The sequence below is a fragment of the Mercenaria mercenaria genome, chromosome 18, assembly GCF_021730395.1.
Source record: "Mercenaria mercenaria strain notata chromosome 18, MADL_Memer_1, whole genome shotgun sequence".
NCBI classification, from domain to species: Eukaryota; Metazoa; Mollusca; class Bivalvia; order Venerida; family Veneridae; genus Mercenaria; species Mercenaria mercenaria.
In genome coordinates this window covers 47,955,225-47,968,918 of record NC_069378.1, presented here as the reverse complement: position 1 = coordinate 47,968,918, position 13,694 = coordinate 47,955,225, and the positions used below count along the sequence as shown (strand labels likewise).

Genomic DNA, 13,694 nt, shown 5'->3' with positions numbered 1-13,694 from the left:
GTTGGATGACTTCCTCCTATATTACGACCACCCCTCTATTAAGACCAGTTTTTGAAAGAACCATTGGTGGTCTCATCAGTGGGGTTCTACTGTAACACCATATCAATTATACAACATGCTGCAACTAAGATGCCTTTTACATTCTGGTGTAACTGACATGTGCAAATCTGTATCTTGAACAGTTCAAACAATTTTATACAGAATTCGATTATATTTCTCTACATTTTTTTCTCAGTGTTTGTAAATTTTATTCATCTGAGATGAAGACTTATGTAACTTGGCTTGTCTGACAGAATTTACTCAAATGCAAATGATGCTGATACATTCTTATCACCTAATTCTGAACATCCACTCGGTAGAAATAAAACATATAGCGAGTTGCGAATGACTTTTAAATCCACTGAAAATCAACTAATAAAGGAGATTGGGAAAACAAGAGGGCCATAAAGGCCCTGTATCGCTCACCTGACCTACTGACCTACAGATCATCAAGATTAACATTCTGACCAAGTTTCATTAACATATGGTCATAAATGTGGCATCTAAAGTGCTAACTAGCTATTCCTTTGATTTGACCTCATGACCTAGTTTTAGACCCAACATCCCAGATTCGAACTTGACCTAAAGATCATCAAGTTTAACATTCTAAGTTTCATAAAGATACAGTCATAAATGTGGCCTCTAGAGTCTTAACAAGCTTTTCCTTTGATTTGACCTAGTGACCTAGTTTTTGACCCCACCTGACCCAGATTTAAACTTGACCTAAAAATCATCAAGATTAACATTCTGACTAAGTTTCATTAAGATATATTCATAAATGTGGCCTCTAAAGTGTTAACTAGCCTTTCCTTTGATTTGACCCCGTGACCTAGTTTTTGACCCGTCATGACCCAGATTCAAATTTGTCCTAAAGATCATCTAGTTTAACATTCTGAACAAGTTTCAGGATGATAAAGTCATAAATATGGCCTCTAGAGTGTTAACAAGCTTTTCCTTTGACCTGGTGACCTAGTTTTTGACTCCACCTAACCCAGATCTAGACTTGAGCTACAGATCATCAAGATTAACATTCTGACCAAGTTTCATTAAGATATGCCAAAAAAAACAAAAAAGGGGCCTCTACAGTGTAAACTTACTTTTCCCTTGATATGACTGGGTGACCTAGTTTTTGATCCAACATGACCCAGATTCAAATTGGACCTTAAGATCCTCAATATCAATAACATTCTGACCAAGTTTCATGAAGGTACAGTCATATCATGCGGTCTCTACAGTGTTAACAAGCTTTTCATTTGATTTGACCTGGTGACCTAGTTTTTGACCCCAGATGACCCAATATCGAACTCGTCCAAGACTTTATTGAGGATAACACTCTGATCAAGTTTCATTAATATTAGGCCAAAATTGTGACCTCTAGAGTGTTAATAAGCTTTTCCTTTTATTGACCTGGTGATCTAGTTTTTGACCCCAGATGACCCAATATCAAAATTGTCCAAGATTTAACTGAGGGTAACATTCTGACCAAGTTTCATTAAGATTGGGCCAAAAATGTGACGTCTAGTGTTAACAAGCTTTTCCTTTGATTTGACCTGGTGATCTATTTTTTGACCCCAGATGACCCATTATCAAACTCGTTCAAGATTTTATTGAAGGTAACATTCTGACCAAGTTTCATTAAGACTGAGCCAAAAATGTGACATCTAGAGTGTCAACAAGCTTTTCCTTTGATTTGACCTGGTGACCTAGTTTCTGACCCCAGATACCACAATATCAAACTCGTCCAAGATTTTATTAAAGGTAACATTCTGACGAAGTTTCATTATGACTGGCCTAAAAATGTGACCTTTAGAGTGTTAACAGTCAAATTGTTGATGACGGACGACAGACGGACGGACAACGACCGACAGACGACGACGGACACAGGGTGATCACAAAAGCTCACCTTTGAGCACTTTGTGCTCAGGTAAGCTAAAAACCTGAGTGAACATTCCTGTGAAGTTTGGTTAAAAACGGCTTGTTGATTTAGTAGATGTCATTGGAAGCAACTGTGGATGATGAATGGACATTTAGTCCTAAAAGCACACAATGAGAACAATATGCTCAGGTAAGCCGATGAGCACTAAGTGTTCAAGTAAGCTAAAACTCTCTGCTGTGTGCCTATGAGCACTAAGTGTTCAAGCAAACTATGAACTTTCTTGTGTGCCGATGAGCACTCATTGTACAATTGAGCTATAAACTGTCTGTTGTGTGCCGATGAGCACTAAGTGTTCAATTGAGCTAAAAACTGTCTGTTGTGTGCCGATGAGCACTATTGTTCAATTGAGCTTTAAACTGTCTGTTGTGTGCCAATGAGCACTAAGTGTTCAAGTGAGCTAAAAACTGTCTGTTGTGTGCCAATGAGCACTAAGTGTTCAATTGAGCTTTAAACTGTTGAGTGTCAATGAGCACTAATTGTTCAAGTGAGCTAAAAACTGTCTGTTGTGAGCCGATGAGAACTGAGTGTTCAAGCAAGCTAAAAACTGTCTGTTAATGCAATATGGAATACTGACAATATCTACAGGACTTGTTTGTAATTTTCAAGAAAGATATACTTAAACAGTTTGGTACAGCTACATGTCTATTACAGATGGATTGTTGATATGATTTACTGTGGCAAAATATTGGTAACACAAAATAAAGATATCTTTTACTTTTAAAATACCTGAGCTATCATGGCATCTGTGATTTTCACATTTGGTTTTGGTTCTGGATCTGGTAAGCTTAGGAACTCTGGGTGATTTTGAAGTACCTAAAAGCAAAGAAATATATACAAAGGTATTTTTAAAAGGAAAAGGTTTCCATCTGTTAAAAGGTAGTGTACCTCTAGTCTTGATGGGGTAAGGTTCAAGGCTTAGTGTCGTAAGTTTATTTACAGCCGCAACTAGTTACCAATGTGGGCAATCTTTATAACTCTTGACAATTATTCAAGTTTTCTTTTGGGGGAAAGTACAAAATACTCCAGCCACATCCCCTGGTTCTTTAAAAGTATTGTAACAAGTGCCAACATGTGTCCTGTGCTGAAAGTCTCAACCGGAAGTCCAGCTGTCACAATTAAAAACTAAAAAAAAAAATAAGTTTTCGGAGCAAAAATCGAACTAATACATCTAACTTTATGTGTTAACATTCTGCAGAATATCTCAGCCTCTGAATATACTCTTGCCATTCAGGCTTCAACAAAGTTTTTGGACTTCTGAAGATGGTGATGCATGAAAAAAATATGTGTTCTGATTCAAATAAAATTCTTTCTGCATTATGAAAGGCTGGAAGATGGCTTTCATATGAATTAACCATTATATCATTCTGCTGTGAATGAAGAGAGCTTTACCTCTAGTGCCAGGTTGAGATCATTGTTTGCCTGCCTCAGAGCCTCGGCCGAGGCCCCTTTTGGATATCCCATACCTAGTAACATCTGGTACACATCTACATTCACACTGAAACGTTGGTGTAAAAATAGTAACATCTTAATTCCCATTGAAAAACTAGGAAAAAATAGATATTTCTAAATTGAAAATATTGAACAGAAATTATCAAGTGACCATTAAGTCTAAAACTGTATGATGACATTGATACACCAAAAATAAATGAGCTGGAACTTATTGCTAAGCTTGTTTTACATGTACGAGGGAAGATCAATATATAACAGGAAAATGCTCATAACTTTTTTATTATCAAATCGATCTTTCTCACACTTAAGCCAGAAGTAGGTACATATATAAGCAATGTATCGCTAAATTTTCAGGTTTATACTAACATAATGCTTAAATCTACAGTTGCTAAGGTAACGCTCATTATGCATAGGCGGGGCATTTTGAATACTTTTCACCATTTTCACATAAGTTCAAACCGTTACAGTTTTAATTCTAGCAACGGTACATTGGTGAAAATTAACAATTATGGTGACTTAAGACTAACCAGACTGAAGATGGCGTCATGCACGAGTTGTGACATCATATGTTACATCCTGCACATGTTACTGATCCGTGGTAGTAAAATGGCGGAAGATCAAAGGTCTGCTCTATTTTCTTTTAGTTTTGAAGAGAAAAAGTAAAAATGAAGTTGTGCAAGAAATACAGGGTACCTTTAGTGATAGTTCAATGTCAAAAACAAGAATTTATGTATGGTATGACTGATTTAACAACGGTTGGGAAAATGTGTATGATTTACCAGGGAGTAGCCGGAAAGTGACGTCGAAGCACGGAAGAACATTACAAGGGTGAAAGATCTCATAAACAGTGATAGGAGGTTAAAAGTCAGAGAACTGTAATAAACTGAACTTGTCATATGAATTTACAATCTTTAAGAAAAGTTAAATATGAGAAAAATGCAACACGCTGGATTCGGAAACGCCCGGAAAAGTTGGACCATTCCATCCTGCATCATGACAATGCGCCACCCCACACCTCGAAAGCGACCAAACGTCACATAGAATATCTAGTAACTAATCTGCAGGATTATCCTCTTTTTTCACCGGATTTTTCGCCAAATGACTTTTACCTGTTTCCGACACTGAAACGTGAATTGCAGGGTGTACAGATGTATTAGTCATTCTCAGAACTTCATAAGAAAGTGTTGAATGTGCTGAACGCAATTCCTAAAGATGATTATCATTATTCACTTCTACCCTGGGTAATTAACCCGTTGGCAAAATGTATTAATGTAAAAGGAAAGTATTTCGAGAAGTATTTATTTTAAAATGTGTGACATTTACTACAGTAAAGTTGTTAAAAACGTTGAACTTTGTTGTACAACAATTAGCGCGTAAATGATGTTGCCCCGCCTATGGGTTTCAAAGGTTGGCAAAATTGTTGTCAATCGTTAATTTTTCAATATAGTTTCACACTATTTCGTGTGATTTTTTCTAATATATGTATCTACCCCAGTATAAAATATATCTGGGAAATTATAAGTACAAACAAATTTATAAGCATTTTCCCGTTATATACTGATCATCCCTCGTTAAGAACTTACGTATAGAATTTATGTATGTTAAAGTTGAGTCATTATCACACGGATATAAAGATAGGAATGAGACATCACAAGTGTCAGCTTTTAAAAAAGATGGAATTTTTTTTGTGTGTAGAAATTTTGTATTAAAAATGCTATAAATGCTCAAAGAGATATTTAGATTTTTTCTGCTTTATCACTGTTTATGAAAAGGAACTTAATATACAGCGTAACATACCAAACATAGAGCTGGAGTCATAGGATGTTAATTAACATTCAAATCATTTTTCAAATGTAAAATACAATATAATTATATACTCCTTTTTGATTACATAAAACTTACTGTTTTCCACCAGCTGTTTTACCTAGGTGTTTTTCGAGATTTTTCTTATGTCTTTCTTCTCTCCTTTTTCTTGCATTTTCTTTCTTTTCCTAAATAAATAACAGCACATTAATAATAAGCATACATTTTAACATCTAGCAAGTACTTAACATTTAGCCTGCTGTAGCAAGTGATTCTGCCTTTGCAAAATCAGCCTACGGATGATCATGGTCTGCACTGTTTGCCAATCAGGGCCTGTATTCATAAAGCTCCTAAGGGAAAATTTTCCCTTAGGGACTAACTAAGGGAAAAGTTCCAAAACATTTTGTGGACGATCGTTGGAATGTCTAACAATATTGTCATATACAGTCTGGCATAGTAATGAAGATTATCAATAAATCTTATAAAGTTTACGCTTTTCTTTTGTGCTATGCTGTTTAAGAAATTTTACTAACTTAATGATTTCCTCCTACTAGTAGGAGCTTTATGAATACGGGCCCAGGTCAGTAAATTTTCAGTTAATAACCCCCTTCGAAATACAAATGGTATTGCCCAAACTGAGTGACGGACCAGTCCATTTTAGAAATTTAGCAGGCTGAAGGTTAATTCCAAATTTATTAACACAATTAATTCCCTTGATGGTTAATATACTGAGTCTCTTCATACAGAGAATTAACCAATAAAAATGTAGAATTTTATTTTTTGGGTTACTACCAATAGGCCTAACTAAAACTAAACTGGAATAAAATATAAGAATTAAATCTCTGACAAATCAATATGAATTTCTCTATTAACATATACAAATATGCAAGAACAACTTTATTTTAATAAATCAGCAATTAAACACATCAATAGCAGCTCAAATTACAGTTTTCTCTGATTTGTTTGCTATACATTAGATCATTTGTAGCGATCTCTGTCAGTTTCAAGGATACTATAATGTACCTCAGATATAGCGAAAAAAAATTTGTGACCTCGAACAGTTTGTGATAACCATGTTTTACTTTAATTACAAAGAGCTGTACTAACCTCGCGTCTTTTCATGATATGTGCAACAGCATTCTGTATGTTTCCATCACACGCCCTCAGACCCAGCCTCGTCTCACCCTCCGAGAAACCCATAGCCATCACTACATGTAAATTAATAATTTTAACATGGTTTTGGTTTGTTTCTCAGTTAAAAGAATAAAGTAAGGAATGGGAATTTCATTTAATTTTGTGGGTTGACACAACCAATTCCACAAAAATTAGTCCCCCACAAAAATAATGCTAGATATCAGCTTTCTAACAAATTGAAGTGAAATGCTGTTCAACTTTCGTAATGGCATTGGACCTGTATTGTTGATGTATCAGGTAAGAATGAAGAATTATACTTGTCACACTGCAGCTTGCTTAGAAACAGATTCTGATCAAATAAAGTAAAACCTCATTTGCTGGTACCCGACTGGACCAGCAAATTAGTTCAAGTTGTGAGTTGTTCGAGTCACCAAACAAAATACATTATACACGGATTTTTCCAGGATATGACAACGACAACAAGTTACAGTGAATGGTCACCAGGACTGGTGTACAAATTATTCCAGTCCAAGAAAACCAAGTTTCACTGAAATGGACAAAACTTGATTTAGATTCAAATGCACAACTTTTCTGTTTGAATTTTTCTTACTTTTTCTACCAAAGAAGCTAAATAGCCATATTTCAATTGTTAGACTTTTCTTCTCAAGTTCTGACAACTTTGTCGCATATTTTAAGGTATTGGACCCGTAATAGAGTACCTCCTTTTTGAAGAGTATTCAATTCCTACCATAAACCTACTTTGACTGCAATTTTGAAAGGGGCATAGGTTCAAGCCCCACTGGGACCAAAATTTTTTTTTCCATAATTTATTTTCATTTTTTTCTAGTAAGATTTTATTTCTTTCAAGACTTATTATGGATGTACTGTATAAAAGTGGAAAATTTTCAATTTATAAGCGTTTTCTTGCTGTTCAAAGTGAATTTACCTCTGAATCAGGAGGGGTAGAGTTAGACATCTTTAAAAATACACTGAGTTACATGCGGTAAAAGTTCTCTATTTTGCCTTCATTCTTTAGATTACATATCGGAAGAAATGCAGCTAGGTTTTATTTCTGCCCCAAGGTTATTTTGAATGAAGTGAGCAAAATTCAAAACAGACCCACAGGATTCGACCGTAATTTTTCAATGTTGGAGTTAGAATTCTGTCTTATTAAATCTCTTTACTTGAGGCACCCTAGAAAAAAAAGATATTTACAATTTTATTTTGTGTTTTATAATTGTTTAACAATAGTTTGGTGTTTCTTTTATCAAAACTAATGCTGTAATGAATTCTCTGCAAACGTTTTAGATAGTGGCCATCACAGACACAATGAAATTTGTCTCTACTTGAGTTTGAGGAAATGCCATAAAATATACAAAATTTACAAAAAACGGCACGGTAAAGTTGTTTAAAATTTACAACACAGTGCGAAACATGGTCAGCTTTAAGAATATACCAAGCAAATGCTATTTTTTAAACATCACTATTAGGGGTCCAATACCTTAATGACTTTATTCATTATCAGCATTTTTCACTGGCTGTAAAATGCAGATGGGGTCCAGCTACAAGGTAACTCTGCAGAGCCTCATTACCACCAAAGCAAATACCGGAGGGCCACATTTTCCCATGTTGCCTTTAACTAATGGTTAAATCTTTTTCTTTACAAGAAACAGAAGGGACCATCCAGTGATATTCTTTAAGTAGTCTTTTTTTGTAAAAGTGTAAAAATTCACTCCATAAATCATAAAAGTAAATCATGACATTATGTAGTACATCATGACAGTCCTTCTACAACTGGGTGTGTCAGATGAGTTTTGCCAGCCCCTTTGCAAACACTAGAAACTCCTGTCCTATATGCAAGAATTTGACTTTAATAATAACTAGAGTTGCCACAGGAGTGACGAATTATACCCCAACAATATGGCCTTGTCACAGAACTAAGCCAATGTTAATGCCGAACTTGCCTGACCTTTGACCTACTGACCACAAAATCAATACAGGTCATCTGCTAGTCATGATCAACCTCCCTATGAAGTTTCATGATCTTCCGCCCAAGCATTCTCAACTTATTGTCCGTAAAAGGTTAAAATGACCTTTGACCTTTGGAACTCAAAATCAATATGGGTCATCTGCTTGACATGACCAACCTCCAGATTAAGATTCCTGATCCTAGTCCCAAGCATTCTCAAGTTATTGTCCAAAAACTGTTTAAATGTTCCGGGTCACTGTGACCTTGACCTGTGACCTACTGACTTCAAAATCATTAGGGGTCATCTGCTAGTCATAACCAATCTCTCTATCAATTCCATGATCCTAGGCCCAAGCGTTCTCAAGTTATCATCCAGAAACCGTTTAATTGTTCCAAGTCACTGTGACCTTGACCTTTGACCTACTGACCTCAAAGTAGAACTTGGTCTGTATTTCATGATGTTACACCTGTGTACCAAAATTTATGATCCTAGGCCAAAGAGTTCTCAAGTTATCATCCGGAAACCATTTAACTGTTCCGAGTCCCTGTGACATTGACCTTTGACCTACAGAACTCAAAGTCAATCTTGACCTGCATTTCATGATGTTACACCTGCGTACCAAAATTTATAATCCTAGGCACAAGCGTTCCCAAGTTATCATCCGGAAACCGTTTAACAGTTCAGGGTCACTGTGACCTTGACCTTTGACCTACTGACCCCAAATTCGAACTTGACCTGTATTTTCTGATGTTACAACTGTGTACCAAAAATTATTTGGTCAAGCCTTTCCTGAGTTATCATCCGGAAACCATGCAAAACCAATGGACCGACCGACCGACCGCCAAGCTCACTCCTATATACCCCCCTCAAATTTCGTCTTGTGGGGGTATAACAAGAAGATTTTCTTTGTAAAAACACTGAAGTGTTTTGTAACAACACAACCAAGGCATGTTTAGTTTGATTATTTTTTACTACAGACTGATGTTTTGGCTTCTATAAAGCCATCTTCAGGGAACAGACATTACAGATAATTTTTCTAAAGTAAAAATATATCTCGTGTTTTTAGTCATGTGACCAAGAGCTAAAAATAGAATCCAGTGTTTCTTTGATAACTTCTTTTAATTTTCTTTTCAAATGGATATAATTATGTCATGAAAAAATGCCTGTATTATCTCTTTAAGATGTAAAAGAATGATAAAACTAGAGCTATCACTAAAGGTGATGAATGTACCCCCTCCTCCCCCCCACCCATGCACTGACACAGTACATTGCAATTTGACGCACACAGGATTATATGGACTGTATGTATATAGACAGTATGTATACAGTATAATAACAAAAAGCAAAGTCCCATAACTATGCAGAATATTTATCTTAAAGAACGTAACATGCACCATGCACAACTAAGGTTGGTACTGATCACTTGTGTGAAGTTTCTTTAAATTGTGTGCAAGGGTTCCGAAGATCAGGCGCACACAAGACTGCATAGACTGTATGTACATAGTATGTTAACAAGAAACAAAGTCCCATAACTCTGCAATTTTTGTCGTTGAAAGAACCTAAAATGTCCTATGCACAACTACTGTTGTTACTGATCACTTGTGTGAAGTTTCATTAAATTGTGTCAAGGGGATGAGGAGAGATGGTGCGCACAAGATTGTGTCTATGTATATAGTTTAGTAACAAAAAGCAAAGTCCCGTAACTCTGCAAATTTTTTTCTGAAAGAACCTAACATACCCCATGCACAACTACTGTTGTTACTGATTACTTGTGTGAAGTTTCATTAAACTGTGTCAAGGGGATGAGGAGAGATGGTGCGCACAAGATTGTGTCTATGTATATAGTATAGTAACAAACTAGAAATGTGTCTATGGGACACAGATGCCCCCACTACATGACATTAAAATGACAATTTTTTCCCAGGTCAGGGGCCAGAACTCCTACAATACTGAATGAATCCGGATGCGAAACCCCAGGTGCACAACTGCACATGCTGACCAACATTCCTGTAAACTTTGGTGACTCTAGGTCAAATACTTTTGGAGCTACGCACGACACAACATTAAAATGACCCATTTTTAACTAAGTCAGTGGCTATAACTCCTACATGACTGAATGAATCCGGACGCGAAACCCCAGGTGCACAACTGCATATGCTGACCAACATTCCTGTAAACTTTGGTGATTCTAGGTCAAATACTTTTGTAGCTATGCGTGACACAACATATAAATGACCCATTTTTTACTAAGTCAGGGGCCATAACTCCTACATGACTGGATGAATCCGGACGCGAAACCCCAGGTGCATAACTGCACATGCTGACCAACATTCCTGTAAAGTTTGGTGACTCTAGGTCAAATACTTTTGGAGCTATGTGCGACACAACATTAAAATGACCAATTTTTTACTAAGTTCAGGGGCCATAACTCCTACATGACTGGGTAAATCCGGACGCGAAACCCCAGGTGCACAACTACACATGCTGACCAACATGCCTGTAAAGTTTTGTGACTCTAGGTCATATACTTTTGGAGCTAGGCGCGACACAACATTTTCGGAAGGACGGACGGACGGACGGACAGACGGAAGGACGGACGGACAAGAGCAAATCTATATGCCCACCCCGCAAAGTGGGGGCATAAAAACAAAGTCTCATAACTCTGCAATTTTTTTTCTGAAAGAACCTGACATGCCCCATGCACAACTACTGTTGTTACTGATCACCTGTGTGAAGTTTCATTAAATTGTGTCAAGTGGATGAGGAGAGATGGTGCGCCCAAGATTGTGTCTATGTATATTATAATTATAGTAACAAAAAACAAAGTCCCATAACTCTGCAAGTGTTTTCTCTGAAAGAACCTAACATGCCCCATGCACAACTACTGTTGTTACTGATCATTTGTGTGAAGTTTCATTAAATTGTGTCAAGGGGATGAGGAGAGATGGTGCGCACAAGATTGTGTCTATGGACAGACAGACGGACGGACGGACAGACAGACAACCTGAAACCAGTATACTCCCCCCCCCACTTACAACTTTGTTGTCGGGGGGGGGGGGGGTACAATAAGGGAGATAATTACCTGTTGTTATCTTATCATCATCAATATCTAATCTTTGTAACTCTTGCTCTGCCTAAAAATACAAAAGAATGCATTTATAACATATCAATATGGTAAAGGCCTTACGTAATTAAACGTATTAATCTGGTAAAGGATTTAATTAAATCCTGGAGTGACTGAACCTCCTTTCCAAGACATTCATCAATAGCTTAATCATTCAATTTTGATAAAAAAATATGTCCTTATAGTCCACGGCCATTCGTAATCCGGCTCGAAAGTAGTTGAGAAATATAGCCACATATACCAAATTATTCCTTGGGCCAAGACAAAAATAATATATATGTATCTCTTCTGGGGACCGCGACTGGATCCGGAAATGACGTCATCAATATGGCGACCGTTTACGAAAATAATACTGCTGAATAATGATTGAAAATATTAATAAAATTGCTTATAATATCGGATACGATGTTATTAAACAAGCCAATTGGACATATCAAATATATTTTATTTGCACTTTCTCAGTAGAAAGTATATTTAAGTTATTTTAATTGTTTATTTTGTACCCCACCCACCTAATTTACAATGCATTTTTACATGTCGCTTCTATCTCTTGAAATAAAATATTTTCGACTAATTTTATGGCGTTGAATCTGAAATAAGATTATTTCCAAACGTTACAAGAAATATAACATACAATAAGGGAAAATACGTTATTAATATCTGGTTTTAATCAGTACCTAGAAGGAAAGGATTTTGTCGAAAATGCAATACAAATCAATGTCGGCACAAGTAATTGTCTATGCTGTTATTATAAAAACATGTGCATATTACATGCATTGTTTGCAAATTTTATTTAAACAAGATTTAAGTACGATCAAGACGACCATGCCGGTGGAAATTTAACAGATATTTTCTTAAAGTTAGATTCATAATAGTCGGCTTAATTACTCAGAATTACTGGTTAATCATATGCATTCAAACTTGACATCAACACTGAAAGCGTTTTACTTAATTTGTCTTCAGCTCCGCGAAAACAAAAGTATCTATAAACAATATTATTTATCAAACCTGCATTTAAACGTTTATTATGGGCTTTCCGTAATTATGTTTAGCTAAATGCAGGAGGAGTGGCAAAAGGGGTAGGGAATTATCATTTCATTTTCTTTCTTTCATCATTCTTTCTCTGAAACTGGAAATATTTCTCAACAGATCCGATCTGTGATAAACTCTGATTCATGTTAATGCAACGCATCTTTGAACCGTAAAACTCTGCAGCAATGCATGTATAGGTTAGAACATGATAAATACATGAACTAAGTAAAGCCAATAGACAGAAAGCTTAAAACGTAAAATAAAGGAACGTAGTGCGGCAAAGCCTTGGAACGGTCAGTTGCAAAACAATGCTGGTGTGCTTAAACAGTAGTTTGGCAATAATGCTCACATTCAATATCTCCACTATATTCCCATGCTATAGAACATAATACGTAACCACAGTCCCCCGACTGCTGAGTGTCTTATTCACGCAAGGGAAACTGAGGGCACGCTATTAATTGAAACACAAAAATGGTCGAGTAAATATTTACATTAAATATGTAAATAGCCTCTGGTCCTTTAGTATTATGAAGTTCGTTAAATATCATTATAATATAAGCTTAAGCTGGTGCTAAAGGGCATGAGATTTTTTTCACCTTTCTAAAACCTCTCAGGAACAAACTTAGTCACACCGAGTCTTCTATTATCTTGATTATTTGCATTCTATACTTTCAAGGGATCTTCTTAAAGCTTTTAACAAATCATTTGCGCATGTTCTCCATGCCGTTACAGAAAGCAGAATACCAGCAGAACATTATTAAGGATCCGACAAATCAGGAAAGTAGAAATATATCAAAGCAGCTCAGTCCCAATGGCCTTTAAGAACCACCAGTCATGGTGTGGTCCACCTCTTTCGTTGGTCACGATCAAAGAAGAAAGTGTAGCATCCAGCTGACAAAAGAATGAACACCGAATATGCAACATATATCCAAATAAGAGGGTCAGAACCGCATATGATAAAACATTTCATCTTTTGTGAAAATTGTCATTGAAATTGATAAATAACTACTGTTTAGATACACTTAGTAATAGAAGTGTTTTTAAATTGCTATTAAACTTTAAAAAAAAGTAACCCACACAAGTCTGAATTACAATCGTGAAATTTAGTAGAATATTCTTGCACTTGATAATAGCAGTATATCTGCAAAAGGACATATTGATAACGTTCACTGAATGCTTGAAAGTCGCTCTTGCAAATATATGAAGA

At 36.2% G+C, this 13,694-nt stretch overlaps 1 protein-coding gene across 3 annotated transcripts in view; it reads right to left on the bottom strand.

The window, feature by feature from the left end:
• LOC123539260 (NEDD8 ultimate buster 1-like) overlaps positions 1 to 13,694 on the bottom strand; it is a 44,931-nt gene that overhangs the window by 4,354 nt on the left and 26,883 nt on the right. For all 3 annotated transcript variants that reach the window (XM_053529452.1, XM_053529453.1, XM_053529454.1), the window contains exons 11-15: positions 11,414 to 11,465; positions 6,335 to 6,435; positions 5,327 to 5,415; positions 3,365 to 3,470; positions 2,702 to 2,788 (exon numbers count right to left, since the gene is read on the bottom strand). In XM_053529452.1, the coding sequence (XP_053385427.1) occupies positions 2,702 to 2,788; positions 3,365 to 3,470; positions 5,327 to 5,415; positions 6,335 to 6,435; positions 11,414 to 11,465 (435 nt within the window). The remainder of the gene's footprint in view (positions 1 to 2,701; positions 2,789 to 3,364; positions 3,471 to 5,326; positions 5,416 to 6,334; positions 6,436 to 11,413; positions 11,466 to 13,694) is intronic.